A 16,955-nucleotide genomic window follows, 5' to 3' on the forward strand; every position below is an offset into this window, starting at 1 on the left:
TAAAGGACAGAAAAGGTTTGGGAAACAGAGGAGGAAAAGGGATCAGGAACTCCAAGGAGTTTATCAGACAAGGGAAATTGGAAGTATAATCCAATGGCAATCCGAACTCAATCATGGAGTTTAACATTATTGCATGATTGACTACCGCAAGCAATTTCAGGCAATGGGAAGTCAGTCCGAACACAATCATGGGGTTTCACGTTATTGCGTAAGAGGTGATCACATGCTATTTCGGGCAATGGCAAGCTATTTTTGGGCAATGGGAAGTCAGTTCGAACACAATTTAAATTCACATAAATTTGCTGAACTAGCGAATCCACGTGAATGCGTTCTGGCCCCACTTTCTTTTCATTCGAAATTAAGAGAAATTCCTCTCATGTGATAAAGTCACAAGTCTCATGCCTCCCCTTGAACAACTCTCCTCCCCCCTATTCCTAGCATCCTGCCCCACAATCTGAGAACCACTTGTCTAACCTTTCTAGGAAGGGAATTCCAGAACCTGGGAGCAGCTATGAATTGATCATTGATAGTGGATACAACATCTATGCATTTGAGAACAACCGAAGTGTTATATTTTTTAAAAATCTAAAGAGAATCAAGATAATTCTACTGAAGTAATATGCTTCTAAATACTCTCACGTTTCTATGCATACCTAGATCAACTCTGTCTCTTGATCTCTTTCTCATTTGTCTGCCTGTCTATCTGGAGAGATGGAAATTGTCCAACAAACATATGTTTTGCTTGATAATATTATTTTTGTATGCTTTAATTATTTAATTGCTTGTATGCCATTTTGTATTGAGAACCAGTTGGTGTAGTGGTAAAAGTATTGGACAGAACGTGGAAGGTACAGGGCTAAATTCCTAAACAGTTATCAAATCTTTGAATGACCTTGTAAAACTAATACTCTCTTTCAGTGTAACCTACCTCATAACATGTTATGAGAGTAACATGGGGAGGAACAGAACTATGTATGCTGTCTTGAATTCATTGGAGAAAAGGTGGCACATAAATTTAATAAATAAATGCTGTTTGCAATTTTTTAAAAAAGAATGCAAAACAAAATTTAAGAATAAAATGTGGACTTCTCTAGTACCATCAGTGAATCTGTATCTAATTTATGCACATTAAAATACAGTCGGCCCTTGGTATATGCGGGGGATCCGTTCTGGACCCCCCCCCCACGTATACCAAAATCTGTGTATGCTCAAGTCCATTGTCCCCAATGGTGGTGCGCGTGCATGCACACCGCCATTGGAGACAACAGTCCCTCTCCTCCCCTGCCCATTTCTTTCCCTCCCTCCCTCCCTCCCTGCTTCCTTACCTTGTTCCTTCCCTACTTACCTTATCCTCACCACTGCAACTTCCTCTTTGCTGCTGCCACCGCCACAGAACCTACTCACCGCCACGGCCGGGGGAAAGGCCACGTGGGGGTGTTGGTGGCCAAGAAGCCTCCAGTGCACCACCCGGCCTTTCCGCGGAGGTGGCAGTGATGGCGGCGGCGGCAGCAGCGAAGAGGAGGCGGACGAGCAGCACCCAGCCTTTCCCCCAGCAGTGGCAGCAGTGGCAGAGAGGAGGCCAAGGAGCAGCACCTGAGGCCCCCTCAGCCTCCTTTCCGCCTCTTGACGCCTCTGTGCAAGGGCCAGGTGGGGGTGTTGGAGGCCAAGAAGCCTCCAGCCCGCCACCTGGCCCTTGCACAGAGGCGGAGGAGGTGACGAGGAAGCCTCTGGCACTCTCCTCGGCCTCCTCTCTGTCGCCATCGCCGCCACCACTGCGGAAAGGCCAGATAGTGGCCCGGAGGCCTCTTGGCCTCCACCAACCCCACCCGGCCCTTTCACAGAGGTGCCAGCGGTGGAGAGGAGACCAAGGCGGCGGAGGAGCAGCGCCAGAGGCTGCCTTGGCCTGCACGCCTCCGCCACCACGGAAGGGCTGGGTGGAACTATTGGAGGCCAAGAGGCCTCCGGGTCACCACCTGGCCCTTCCGCGGTGGGGGCAGCAGAGGCGTGCAGGCCGAGGTGGCAAGAAGGCCTCTGGCACTACTTCTCCACCTCCTCTTCGCTGCTGCTACTGCCGCCATTGCCGCCACCTCCGCGGAAGGGCCAGGTGGTGAGCTGGAGGCTTCTTGGCCTCCAACACCCCCATGCGGCCTTTCCCCCGGCCGTGGCAGTGAGGAGGTTCCGCGGTGGTGGCAGCAGCTGCAACGAAAAGGAGGTTGCACCGGCAAGGAGAAGGTAAGTAGAGAAGGAACGAGGGAGGGAAGCAGGGAGGGAGGGAAAGAGTTGGGGAGGAGGCGAGGGGAGCAGAGGGACTTTTGTCTACAATGGCGGCGCACATGGCAAATCCATGTATAAGGAGGGCCCACTGTACTACTTTTCATAATATAATTTGCTCTTTTTCTGTATTCAGAAGTACTGGTAAATCTTTTTAAAATAATTGAATTGTCTATGGACTAAGGGTACATCTATGGTGTGGTAATAATGCAATTTGACACCACTTTAAGTGCTGAAATCTTAGGATTTGTTGTTTTACAAGGTCTTTAGCCTTTGCTACCAAAGAGCGCTGACACCTCACCAAACTATACGCCCCATGATTCTGTAGGATGAAGCCATGGCAGTTAAAGTAGTGTAGAATTGCATTATTTATATAGTGTAGATCCACCCTTAGTTGTCTTCCAATCAATTGAAATCAACAGGATTTAACTTAGGCATGATTAATGTGTTCTGTTGGTTTCAATGGCTCTACACACTAAGCATTACTGTTTCTGAATCCATCAGGGATAGAGTGAATTAAGAACCAAATAGCACATGAGCAGAGGGGAGAGCATATGATGAGAAAGGAAATGGCAGATATGCTATCCTCCCATGACTGATACTTCTCACTGCTGGCACTCCATCAACTTCTCCAAGTATTTTTTACAGCCATAATTAAAATGCTTTTAGGTTTTTCAGGTTTTTCTCCTTTTTCCTTCCTCTTTGCAGCAAAAGGGAAAGTCCTCTGCATCTTAGAGAAATGCCCTGAAGAGTTGAGGATTTGCAAGTACATCATTTAGAAAGATAGTAAACCACAATTATCAAAATAAAACAAAATACAAAATCCACAAAAGAGTGATACCATTACTGGCCAGCCAAAATGCACAAAAGGCATAATGCAAGTTTCTGAGCTCCACTGGTTTCTTATTTAGGCAAAATATGTTTAAAGACTCATACAGGGTAAAGAAAGAGTGCTGGTGTGTTGGGAGTCACAGGCCTACATTTTGTATAGATGTTGTCTCTGCTGTAGTTTGGTTGGTTTGGAAGGATCTTAAGGCAGGCCAAAACCACACATCTCTTGACCATGTGTGCACAGTGGATTTTATCACACCAGCCTACTGTCTTGCCACAATCAAGACAGACTGGCATGGGGCTTCCACCCTCTCCTTCCTCCCCTTTTCTCTTTTCCCTCAGGAGGACTGAGTAGCCACAGCCACCAGCAGAGAGAAGCCCAAAAAAGGGGGGTGGGGCAGGAAAGGCAGGGCAAAGCAAAGGAAAGCAAAGCAAAGAGAGTCCCTGGTGCAGCCAGCGTGTCTTGCCTCTGCTGAAGCGCATGCTTGGGGAGCTAGGAAGAGGAGGAGGAAGGCTGGGGGGCAAGGCAGGCTTTCAGGCAGTTTGTCAATCACCAGTCTTGAATGGAGATTGACAAAATCTGGCCTGGAACAAGCAGGAATCCGATTTGGAGAGTGAAAAATGCCCAGCCGGGCGGGACAGTTTTTGAACCCTTCAATACAGGATTGTCCCAGGGGAAATCGGGAAGCCTATCTATATAGCTCTTATGGAGTTCTGTTAAGAGCACTCGAGACAACCCTCACATGCATCACAGAGGGGTTTCTTGGGCCAGAAGTGTCCTTAGCTTTTGTTGTTGCTTTCCCCACTTCCCACCACAGAAAAACAATGACACAAAAAAGGAAAGACATGATGGGGAGGGGGAGTAGCAATAATGTTTTGTTTTGTTTTTAAAAAAAGCAAAGCAGACAGAAGAGAAAAATAAAAAGGCAGATGGATTTGAATGGCTTACAATGTCACAATTATGACGCTAAGACTAGTGGCCACACCAGTCATTACTAGCTCAGATTCAGACATCCAGCCCCCTCGGGAGGGCGTGCAGGGTGGCTGGCCCTGGGGGCAGGTCCAGTTGATTGGTCCCTCATGATCACAGCCCCAAGAAGAGCGCTGCGCCCGAGGTTGAGAGCTGTGCTGCCACCAAAAGAGACCAGGGACTTAAGGATTAAGAAGTCACAAGCTGTGCTGCTAGCCTTAGTGCTGATGAATTTCTTAATAAGTGTTAATGGCTTTAACAGGAGAGAAAACCATGGCTGGCCTCAACAGCCCATCAAAGGAGACGACTGTTACATCAGTTTAATTTTATCTAGCTGTGCTGATAATATCAGTATGCATCTTAATTTACTTTTGCTTGTATGGACATAACACAAGGACACCAGAACCAGTTGCAGTAGTGTTGAGGAGAGAAGAACAGCTGCATTTACTCTGGGACACTCAAAACCTGAGCCCACTTGTTACCAGACCTAGTTCAGGGACCAATGGAGATATTAATATTGGGGGGGAAAAACAGTTATGGACAAGGCATATACAAATTTAGGTTGCAATCCAATTGAAGCCTTGTGTATTAGAAGCCTTGAAGGGCAAGAATATGTACAACATGTATCCAGTTCATCAAGAAAGGCTCAGAGTGAAAAGCCCCTTCGGAGAAAGCGGAGAGGATATTAATATACGCCTCTGCTTTTAACAACTGTTTATAATAAAGTCAAGTTTATTATAGAGTTTATTATTATATCCAACAGGCCTGCCTGAAAGAAAAAGAGCCCTCCCTTCATCCACCATCTTGAGGGAGAGGAAAGCAAGCCAGCTCCAACAGGTCTCCAAGGGAGAGAAGATCTGCTGGACTTTCCCCTTCCTTACTGTCATTCCCTTCTCCTTTTGTGTCTTGTCTTTTTTAGATTGTAAGCCTGAGGGCAGGGAAATGTCTAATTAACAAATTGTAAGCCGCTCTGATAGCCTTGGCTGAAGAGCGGGGTATAAATAAATAATAATTATTATTATCGTCATTATTATTATTATTAAGTTCAGACTTAACCTCTTGCATCAGTGTTCTTTTTGGAGATTGTAATTTGGGGGGGGTGGTTTGTTTGAGGGAAGAAAGGGACTGGGATGATTTTTTCGCCGTCTGCCGCCAGGAGGCAATCTGGTTTCACATGCAGTCCAAAGCCTCTCTAGGCATCTGCCAGGACCAAAATGGCGGAGGAGGGTCCCCGAGGGAGGCTTTAAATGTGTCTTGGCTCAAGACTATGGAATTCTGGGAGTTGGAATTCTCTGTGGGCCCAGAGAGGAGCAGAGGTTACCATGCCAGGATTAGGGGACATGGGTAGGCCTCACATCATACACTGCTCTGACTTATGATGTTAACTACATCCTAAACAGCACTTAGCAAAATAAATACCTTTACAAATTGGAGGCTGTGAGTGGAGACCATCCAAAGTGATAACCCTGGGCAGCTTCAGGCTCAACTCTTGTATATCCTCATGCAGGAAAATTTTACCACATCTCTGTTCATATACTCGTCTTTCCTTGGTTGAATGCTTCCATGCTCCAGAAAGGGGGCTTCACATTCTATGGCTAAAGGAAACGTTGAACAAAATGTTAAATTTATTGAAATGGTTTTTTTTTAATAAAGGGGTTTAGAATCCATCTCAAAAGTCTGCAAAGGATAGGAAGTCTTATTCCAGAAATGCACGACACATAAACCCTGAGGTGAAGGGAGCTAAAATATACATATATTAGAAAGTGACATGTTATGATCATGTCCCTCCAGCATTCATAATCAGGTTTTCTCTGATTAGACAAGAGTATCTGTTTTTGTTTATGAGACATTTCCATCTAAGGCATAGCAGCCACTGCTAGTGAGTTGATGTAACATCTGTAAGTATGAATGTGTTAGTACTAACATCAACACCTATGGAGTAGTCAAGATTACTTGGTAACACTAAGAGCATCAATGAGACTATAATCCCTTTTTAATCCGTTCTGTTGGTTTGACAGGTTAGTTGATTAATGCACAGGCTATGCCCTTCATAATGTTGCTGTCTCACAAAGCAAAAATTCCTCCTACGCATATCTAAGGAGGGAAATTTGCCCCACAGGCAAGATAAAACCTAAGAAAAACACTTGAGGAGGGGTGGCTAAAAGGCAGCCCATGGGCTGCATGTTTTTGTGGTCCCCAGGGCCCCAAATGCTCTACAGGATGCATGGGGGGACTTTCATAAATATTCAGCATTCCAGGCCAAGTACGTAGATTAAAAAGACAGTAAACCATAATTAACAAAATAAAACAAAATACAAAATCCACAAAAGAGTGATAACTTTACAGCCCATCCAAAATGCACAAAAGGCATAATGCAAGCTTTCTAAGCTCCACTGGCTTCTTATTCAGGCAAAATATGTTTAAAGAATCATGCGGGGAAAGAAAAAGTGCTGGTGTTGAGTCATAGGCCTACATTTTGTATAGATGTTGTCTCAGTTAGTTTGGAAGGATCTTAAGGCAGGCCAAAACCATACATCTCTTGGCCATGTGTGCATTGTGGACTTTGTCACACCAGCCTGCTGTCTTGCCACAATCTTTTTAGTTTAGTGAATTACAAACATACCAGTTTGGAAACACTATTAATCACACTTCTCTGTAACACAGCTAAAGTGCTGCTTTGGCAGTCTATGGTCCTGTGCTCTCTTCCATATGGCCTCCATAACCCACCTTCCTACCCTATGCCCTACCCAACTTGCTTTTTGGTTTTATTATTTTTATTTTCATAATATTTATGGCAATGTGATGAAATAAAAAACATTTAAAAGAAACGGGGGGAAATGGAAAAGGAAAACAGCCTGCTTGGGAAAAGCGAGGGGTAAGTAATAGGGGGAGAGGTGGAGAATCATGCCCACTAACACCGCATGACTGCCAACATAGCAGGACTGCAGCAGAAGGGACCTATCACACAGAAGGTGCTAGTGGAAAAGCAGTGATATCGGGAGCCATTGACAGGCTTTACCTATCTTTGAAAAGGTATGCTCCACTAATGAATGTAATGAAAAGCAGCAGCAGGATTGACATAATGTCATATAACTATCAGTCAAAGATCCTTTTATCCTGTTGAAATTCCACTTTGATAACCTTATGTGATAAGTATGGAGACAAAGAACAGTAAAATGAATGCTCCATTAGTAGCAATAAAGTAACTCCTCTTGGGATCCAGGTTGTCTCTGTCCCATGAGAAGCCACAGGCTCCTTTCTTAGGCAGGGAACACTGAACATCTCAAGAACTCTCTGTACTGCTACATCTGGAAAAACCTTAAGGTGATGTATAGGTAAAACTCAGCCAATGACAGTCCAAACAAACAAAAAAGTTTAACCTTTGCTGGAGGTAGAAACCCCATAATTGGTTTGTTGCTGGAGCATTCCTGGTTCTTCCCAAGATAAGTCCTCTTAGATTGTGATGCCATCTGAAAATCTTCACCGCGATTGCCTGACTTTCCCAGGAAAAATGCCTTTTTAATCCCCTGATTTTTCCTTTGTGATAGTCTGCAAAGAGTTAGGTCCCTATCTTTAGTTCCCTCTTGTTTAGGATTTCCATTTCATGGCTAAATTTGGTATCTTCAAATCCAAGATACATATTTAAGGGTATCTGTACTGACCAAAGACATTGTCTCTCTCTCTCTCACACACACACATATACACACTTGCACCTCTATCTCAATATGAACAAAAGGACTTCATCTCTTAACTCCATTATAACTAAAAGACAGCCTAGGTCACACTGTTTCACAGGGATTTTTTTCCTCTGCCAAAGAATTCTAAAATTCAAGTACTTGTTACTCTTATTATGTGCGTTCAGGTTCATTCCCACTTATAGCAACCTCATCTTTTTCTTACCAAGATTTATTCAGATGAGTTTTTCTTCCACCTTCCTCTAAGGCAGCGGTTCTCAACGTGTGGTTGTGACCCCTTGGGGGGGGGGGTCAAACAACCCTTTCACAGGTGTCACCTAAGACCATTCAAAAACAGTAGCAAAATTACAGTTACGAAGTAGCAACAAAAATATGTTCATGATTGGGGGTCACCACAATATAAGGAACTGTACTGTATTAAAGGGTCATGGCATTAGGAAGGTTGAGAAACACTGTTCTTAGGGTAAGCGAGTATGACTTGTCCTAGTGGGTTTTCATGGCTCAGTGTGAATTTAAAACTTGATCTCCCAGAGTCATGGCCCAACGCTCAAACCACGACATCACTCTGGCTCACCGTTTTTTAAAGTGAACTGTTATTATGATGTGCCAGTTTCCACATTAATGGATTAGTGAGTCCATTCTGGACTTCTAATGTATAGTCCTTTCACACAAAAATCCACTCATGGTTACTCCAAGCTTTAATTTCTGCAATAAAAGGCACAGCTTGAAAATATTAGCAATTTGAAGTACAGCTTCCAGTATCCTTCTGCTGATATGAACCCTGGATTATTGATAAACATGTTTAACGAAGTGGGAGTCAGAAATCCTTGTTAGTTTACTCTAAAATACCAAGAGAATCTATTTTTGCCCATCCAGAGAATATATAATGTTTGTTCAATTAGGTTTTAATTTTCTTGATTTGTCTAGCAGACTATCATGACATTACAGGTGTGTATAATTTCTTCTGAATGCTGATTTCTTTTTCTTTTTTAAATTAAATATTTAATCTTTCCTCACATAGAAACAAATATTAGAGCATGCAGAGTTCCAAATGATGATGCTTTTTAGATGTTGCAGTTGTTTGTGTGTTTGGGTGTCAACAGCTGAAGAATCCATAAGGATCTGCTCTACATCCCCGCCCTATATCTTTGTTCAAGAAAGAAGTGAAGCCACTGTGAAATAGTGTAATTGCAGATGCTCTTTCATGTCAAAAGTAATGGAAGCTCTTAAAAATAATCTGATGACACATGAGTGATGAATAAAAGAGTCTTCATCAATCATCATAATGGAAAAAGATAAAGGCAAATTTGGCCTAGGTGAAGTAAAATAATCCCAGTTGAGTAACCTATTTAACAGGGAATTAAACTAAATGAGAATTAAATGAAAAGTGCATAAAGGACTGCTGGGGCAGCTAATACTCTGGCAGGTGGATTGCTCAGTCTTTGAAATAAAAGATTCTAAATCTTCCCAGTGCTGGATTTAAAAATTCAGTTCTATCTAAGCCAACTGAGAACGCACATAAAATGGGGCTGGAGATGATCCCATGGCTATGGGAATGACTCTGTGTGACCCCCCCCCACACACACACATACACACTCACACACACCCTACTGATATAAGCAGCCAATGATGTGGAACAGAGCAAAGAATTTCATGATTATGCGGCTAAAGGGTTTATTCAGATGGGGTCACTGAAAAGTAGCTGTGCTGCATTATTTAATATCACTCTTCACTGTTTCCCCCTTCCAAATGCTGCTTGCATTTACTTCCCTTTGTAAAAAAAACCATCACATTGTGATTCACTTGTGCATGTCATTGGTCATGATGTGGGTTGTGACATCAGATGTCATTGTGTACAATCCCCTCAACACTCCCTATTTTCCAAATGTCTTTTTGCTTTGCCAGCCAGTTTCCTACTTCTCCCCCAATACCTCTTTTCACTTTTTTAAAAAAAAACAAAAATTAGGTCAGCATCAAATTCTTTGGAGAAGCTCACACACATACCCCCAACACAGCTGCCAGTCTTGCTTTCTCTCTGCCAATTTCTCAAATGCTAGTTTCCCAAATGCAGCCTTTTGCAGTGACCGTTTCCCTTATTTTATTGATACATCACAGCCTAAAGACACCAGTTCTTGTCAGATCTTGAAAGCTAAGCAGGGTCAGTCCTGGCTAGCCCTTGGATGGGAGCTATAAGCTACATTTCAGAGAAACCTCTAGGTATATCTTGTCTAAGAAATTCATGGTCTTTTGCAGAACTGAAAAGTAAATGTTCTTTCTTCCAGTATGTTTGGAAAACACAGGATGTGGAAAAGGCTTTGAAGATTATCAGACAGGGACAGGACAGGGATGGGACAGCAAAGCAGACTGTTCTCCCGTCCTTATCCCATCTTTATCGTGATTGCACAAAAGACAATCACAAGTCACTCTTATCCAGGAGAATGACAGGATAAGTGTGATGTCATCTGAAAGTCTTTTGCACAGTTGCAAACAATAGCATTCACTGATAGGACATTGACAGGATAAGCATGATGTTGTCTGAAAGTCTTATTGTAATCGTGCAATAAGGATTGGAAAAGGATGGGACAAGAACGTCCCTTTCCCCATCTGATAATCTCCTTGAAAAGAGAAACAGAAAAAGAAAGAAAAAGAATTGCATGTGTCCAGTCAGTTAAACATGTTTGCAACAGAATCTAAAAAGAAGTAGAAGTAGAGGCGATTCTCAGAGCAATTAGCCTTATCAGGGATCTGTTCAGTCTGACTGCATAAAAAAGGGGAAATAATCCCATTTTAATGTCTGCAATTTTACACTGAGCAACATCTGTACAGGCTCCAGGTTGGTTTACTCAAACCTTCAGCCACCTTTTCAGCACATCTGTCAACAGCTTTGTCCCACTGATCCCACTGACATGAGATCAATAAGATGATTTCTGCAAGTTATGTAATATAATAATTATACATCCTGAAGGCTATTAGGTGGAGATGCTTGATGGACATTAGAGGAAATTATGCCAATCCAACCACCCACACACAGGTGAAAGAAAATAATTAGGTTTCTGTGATGGTACAAGGTGATACTATCAGCAGCATGTTTATTTTAAATAATCTGAGATAACAACGTAGCCCCTAGTTAAACCTGCTCTCTTCTATATTCAGTTGCTAAAGCAATCATAAATGCACTCTCTCACCTTACTTATTACAGGCTGAGGATCAATTCTGGCAAGTTTATCATTTGGCTTTTGAAAGGGCCACACACAGTGTCCATAATCCTGCCTAGAATAGAGTGTGCCATAAAGCAATTTATTATTGTCCTGAAATGCCCCTGTATTGGAAGGTAGCCGCACTGCTTTTGTAAATAACAAGACAACATATTTTAATCACACTATCTCGCTTTTAAATGTTGTTAATTAAAATGCATACAATAAGAAAGACCCATTTGAAAATCAAATTTATGCTCCAATTCAATGTCCTATGAAAATTCACAAATACTGTATTGAAAATTGGAAAAGTTATTTGTTTCTCCTGCAAGCCTCAGAATGCCCCAGTCTATGGGCATGCTAGTCTGGGGCTTCTGGGAAACTTACAAAATTCCAGCAGGCATAATTGCTTGTGCCCACACTAAAGGTTGTATGGATGAGAGAGTAGGGGTGGTGGTGGTCAGTGCTTCCATGACATATTACACTCTTGGTTCCTTTTTAAATAAGAGTTAAAGTACAGTATTTACATTGACCTATGGATAAGCCAACTCAGGATTTTTTGGGTCAGTTTTTTAACTAAAATTTCTAAACTTCTATATGCGTATATACAATAATTTACAAAAGTTCACTCTGTCTTAAAAACCTGTGACTGCTAAATGAAGTTCATTTATAATGAATTAGTTTTCTCAAGATACACCACTTCTACACAGGCAGGCTTCTTTCCTTGCAAATACCATAAATAATTGAGCATGGAGACAAATTGCATCCATAAATTTGGGATTTCAAATGGGCTGCTACCCCCAATGAGGTAATTATAACCTCAGTAAAGACTTTTGAGAACACAGGCCAATGGAAATTTAAGGAGATGATTCTGTTTATACTGTAAAGAATGTCTTTGGGGAAAATATGGTGTGATTAACAGTGGATCACGCATAATAGTTTCTAAAAAGAGAAGGGTTACCAATGAGCTAAAATTCCCTTGAGTATTGATGGTGCTAGGCTGCTTTTTGTTTCTACTTTTTTGTTCATTGTACCCTTTCACCATAATTTCCACTTACTAAAACCACTACTTGGCAGTTCTAAATATGCCTGATGAAATAAAAGCAATGTAGTTCTGTAATCTATAATCTAGGTCAGGGAAGAGGAACTGTTTTGGGATGTTAGGCCACCCCCACACCTCCATGTGCCAGGTATATCAAAGATGATGGCCATGTCTCTGGTTTCCTGGCCAGTGTCCTGGCTAATGCTTCCATCCTGGTTTTGCATTCTGTTCATTTGAGGAGTGGGAGGGATGAGTGAAGCCTGGTGCACTCAGATGGTGCTTTGACAGCACAGGGAAGAACAGAGAGAAGTAGTGTTTTTGGCTTGCATGCAACTTGGGGGGCTGACTGAGTTCCAAGTACCCAGCTGGCTTTTGTAATATCAGGGCAAGAGGCGCGGCAAGACAAAAGGAAACTTCTGTGGGCCAGACTGAGGATCTTGGTTGACCATATTAAGCTTCTGGAGGGGGTGGTCCCTTCATCCAAGATGAACAATGGTCTCCATGAGTGGGGTTTGTAAGATGCTGATGATACGTTGTGATTCATTGCTGACTTATACCAGAACTAAAGCTTTTGGACTGAAGCAGCTCTGGATACTGCCTTTGTCATGGCAGAAGAGGCGTCTCATTCTGAGAAAGCCCTCCTGAGAGCTTGGCTAGCTGGCTGTGAGGAAGATGGAAGCATGTGTTCTCCTGTCTTGAGTGGTGGGACACCTTCTTTTGATGTTGTTCCTGCCTGCACACTTCTATATTCCAAACTCTTATTAAACTAATTGCAATGCTGTGGCTTTTTGCAAAAAAAATAACAAAAAAAATGGAAACTGTAGTTTGGTAAGAATCATGAGACTTTTTTTCAAACTCAGAAGTAATAACCCTGTGCATAACCTGTCAGTCATGCAAAACTGCTGCTCAATTCTATATATATCTACTGAGGAACAGAGGTTTGCGGGGTGGGAATAGACTACAGCCTTCAGAATGGGGGCCATACTGGGGATTATAGTCTACAAAAGTAGACTATACTTTTCCAACCTCTCTTCAGGAGTAGGCCCCAATGCAACGGCTTCCTGGGCTGCAAAGTACAATGCAGTTCCACACAACAGTTTCCTAGCTTTTTATCTCTGATCACTGATCATTGGTCAGAGATAAAAGGAAGAGAAGTGACAGGTCACATCTACTTGTGGCTGTAAATTCTTTTATCCTTGAGTTATCCTGTCACTCCTTTCTTCCTTAACAGATTGTTGGGATTGGAAAAGGTTGAAAGAAGGGGCAGAACAAGCCAGGAGGGTTACAAATGGAACATGATGTTGTCTGAGCCTCCTTTAAGATCCCATGTTTGTGGTTTGATGATCAGTATAATCAGTGCCAAGGTGTCTCCAGATGAGAGTTATCATTGAGATATTTCTTTTCTTACATCTGTATTGCTTTTGTTCTTTTCACAGAAAATCTGTTGAAGAAAAGGCTAAATGAATATTGTAATTGGCAGTATTTCCATATGCAAACATCCTGCGTTATAGGATTGTCCTGTTCTTCCAAGATGCAGATTCACTACTGTGACCACATGTTGAGCCATCAAAAGAATGGGAAACATGGAACATAGAAGAACAACACACTTCTGTAAGTTTTTTAAAAAGAAAAGTTGCATTTGGAAAGTAGGGCTCAGAATCTGAATGGAGTGATTCAGGGTCAGGAAGGGTACTGTATATATGCTCTGAAGCACTCTGCATTTCTGCTGCATTACATATTTATGGTCTAAACATTAATATTAGAAACAGGTTTCAGGGCTGAGCCTGCTTCAAAAGGTCTCCATGTTACAAAACAAAGTAGAAGCACAGTATAGCTTTTGATTTATTGCCTCTAATCTGATGCTGTGCCAAAGATTTTCATCAGAACATCTAAGAGTCTTCTATCTTGCATGCCAATCTGCATAGGAAACCAGCTATCTGATAGGATGACAGGACTGATCTGATTTCCGGGATATGCAAACAGGTTGTCCTTCAGGTTGGAAAATGCTGACTCGGAAGAGAAGGAGGTAGTCAGTGCTTAACTATGGGAGCCTTTTCCCATAGCTCAACTGTATGGAAATTAAATTTAGGCATTCAGGCATTCTGTGCTGAAATATTCCTTCTGTCTGAGATGGCTACTTTTAAAAATTAATTCTTTTTTGTTAGCATATAAAAATCCCATATCCATACAAATTTCTCTAACAGATTTCTCCAACAACATCTAAATAACACAAAACATCTACTCTCTACAAACACAGAACAAAAATGTATACATAAAGTTTTAAATATTTTTCCTGCTTTCTTCTCATCGGTTAACATGTGAGACTGTAGTGGGATACAGACGGGCAGAAAGGGATAGTGAGACACCCCCCTTTCTCCTGTGGATTGTTGCCGCGGCCACTGAAAAATGCAGCTTCTTTCTCTGCTGTTGCCAAGATGCCATTAGTGCCCTGCAACAGTGCGGTGATATGCACAAGGCATGTCATCAGTGTGTGTGCTGTGTGAACGTGCACATGCCAAAATGGCGCCTGGACAGCACAGGAGGGCTCAGGAGCATGTGGATGCTCTGCTCTTACCTGTATTCCAGCAGAAAGAAACAGTGGGGTTAGATGAAGATGGGTCTGTTGCTATATTCCTCTCTTTTATTTACTTATTTATTGAACATTTATATCCCAGCTTTCTCCCAAAATAGGATTCATGGCTCAAGAGGCATCATTTTAAGTTGTATTTGTCACAGATTAAGTGGTTCTCTATATATTAATTTCTGGCTTCTAAACCAGAGCTTGGAAGGTTAGGTTTAAACATTTGTTCATGTAAAGACTGAAAATTGGAAGACAGGTTTATTTTCACTAGCAGTAGTAACTGAAATCATTTAATCTGATGATTCTGTTCATTAATTAATTGTCTGAAACAATGATTTTCAGAACAAGTTGTGGGTTTATTTATTTATTTTATTTAGGTATTTATATCCCGCCCTTCAGCCCTAATGGCTCTCAGGGCGGCTTACAATTATATTTAATCAGACAGTTCCTGCCCTCAGGCTTACAATCTAAAAGACACGAAACAAAAGGAGAAGGGAATGGTGGAGGGAAAGGGGATGAGGTCCAGTGTGGTTCTTCTCTCCACTGGGCCTGGACCAAGGCAGATGGATTGGAGGGAGGGCTCTTCCTTCTTCCAGGCTAGTCCTGATGGAGCTGGACCTGCCTGGTGAACTCCCTCTCAGGCTGGCAGATGGCAGTTGTGGAGAGTGGAGTCTCCTTCCTCTCAGGAAGTTGTACAAGTGGGTTGTACAGAACAAGCTAAACACAGTAAAACAAGAAATGCTAAAGTATAAAAATTGCAGTATCTGGGGTTAATGAGCTAAAGTGGACAGGAATAGGACATTTTGAGTCAGATAAACACACAGTGTTTTACTCAGGAAATCTAAAAAGAAATAGGGTGGTATTAATAATGAGGAGACATGTACCCAAACAGTCAAAGGATATAATGCAAAGTCTGACCAAATCATATCAATAGGATTTCAGAGAAAACCTATCAATATCACCATAGTCCAGTGGTTCCCAACCTTTTCTATGGCCCACACCTCTAGGAGATATTTGATTAATGTTTACACCCCCTACAAAAACTAATATCCAGTTTGAAGATGAAGAAGTCTAATTTCTAATTGTTGAACCATAAGTTGAATCATATACTGTACAATACTGCGGGTGAACAAATTGAACTTCAACTCAGTGCATAAAATGCAAATCTAAATTGAGCAATTATATTCTAATTTATTCAGAAAAAAAATGAGTGATGACTCAAGGATACAAGCTACTCTTTGTTGCAAACAAAGAGTTCCAAAAGGTTCAAATCTGATTTTTGATGACCAGGGATTTCGAAGGGCTAGTTGACAGGATGGCAAACAATAAATTGGTTAGACTGTCTAGGGCTGATGAGAGTTGAAGTCTTCCAACAACTGGATGTTTGTAAGTTGCCTACACTTGGTTTAGTCCCCCCCCCCCCCAGATTGTTTTTATCCTTAATTATAAATGAAAGAGCACATTTCAGTTAGCTGAAGTTAATTTGTGTGCTTTACATACTGGATCTACAGAGGTTCTACAAAATCAAAAGTAAACACTACAGACTACAGAGTAAGGAAGGAAATCCTAGTGAGTTTAGTGACCTTGGCTCCCTGCAAAGGTTTGCATTCATGCCATATAAATTTAATTGAGACATGTTTTTCATAATTTGTTTGTTTGTTTTGAGATGTTTGTGTCACAGTTTTTAACTGGACTGTTATCTTGTTTAGTATACATTATATGGGAGTGGCTCTGGGGGCTGTCATGATGAGCACCTACATTCCAAAATTACCACTGGTAGAGCAAAAATACATTGTGAAAAATGGGGACATGCTCTTACCCTGAGCTCTGGGTTCTAATTCCTGCTTAGCAAGAACTGGCTGAGTTTGTCTTGAGCAAACTATTGTTTCCCAGGCCTCAGTATCCTCTAAAACTACTCCAAGTCATGTGAGGACAAATAAAAATCTGATTGAGGTGCATTTGCATATTAAAAAGGTATTATGAAAACAAATGGTTATTTACTAGTTAACCATTTTGATTGAATCAGCAATGTGTCAGGCACTGTATGCAGTGAGACCAGTGACAGAGTCCCTGCCCAACAGATTACATCCTACTTTAATCATACAAGACAAATTCCTCAGTTATTGACACACACTTACCCACTGGATAAAATTAGTCTTGGTCCTTGGAAAATTGTACATGAGAGATCTTGGAGGAGATTATGCAGTGGAGCCACTGAATTTGGCCTAATCTACATTGTTAGGCTAGTGTACAGAAAATGTGGGTTACTAAACACACGTCACCAAAAGAGACACATGTTGTTTTGTATCCAGATCAGTGATAATGCTTGGGAGCCAGGGCAAAAAGTAGTAATTCTTGCTCTGTTTTAGGA

The 16,955-nt window shown here is 41.8% G+C and overlaps 1 protein-coding gene across 1 annotated transcript in view; it reads left to right on the plus strand.

The window, feature by feature from the left end:
* Positions 1 to 1,493: 1,493 nt before the first annotated feature.
* Positions 1,494 to 16,955, plus strand: part of RPF1 (ribosome production factor 1 homolog) — a 38,730-nt gene continuing 23,268 nt past the window's right edge. The window contains exons 1-2 of the mRNA XM_042464325.1: positions 1,494 to 2,107; positions 3,183 to 3,210. Of these exons, the coding sequence (XP_042320259.1) occupies positions 1,494 to 2,107; positions 3,183 to 3,210 (642 nt within the window). The remainder of the gene's footprint in view (positions 2,108 to 3,182; positions 3,211 to 16,955) is intronic.

This window comes from Sceloporus undulatus, chromosome 4 (assembly GCF_019175285.1).
Source record: "Sceloporus undulatus isolate JIND9_A2432 ecotype Alabama chromosome 4, SceUnd_v1.1, whole genome shotgun sequence".
In the NCBI taxonomy this organism is placed as follows: domain Eukaryota; kingdom Metazoa; phylum Chordata; class Lepidosauria; order Squamata; family Phrynosomatidae; genus Sceloporus; species Sceloporus undulatus.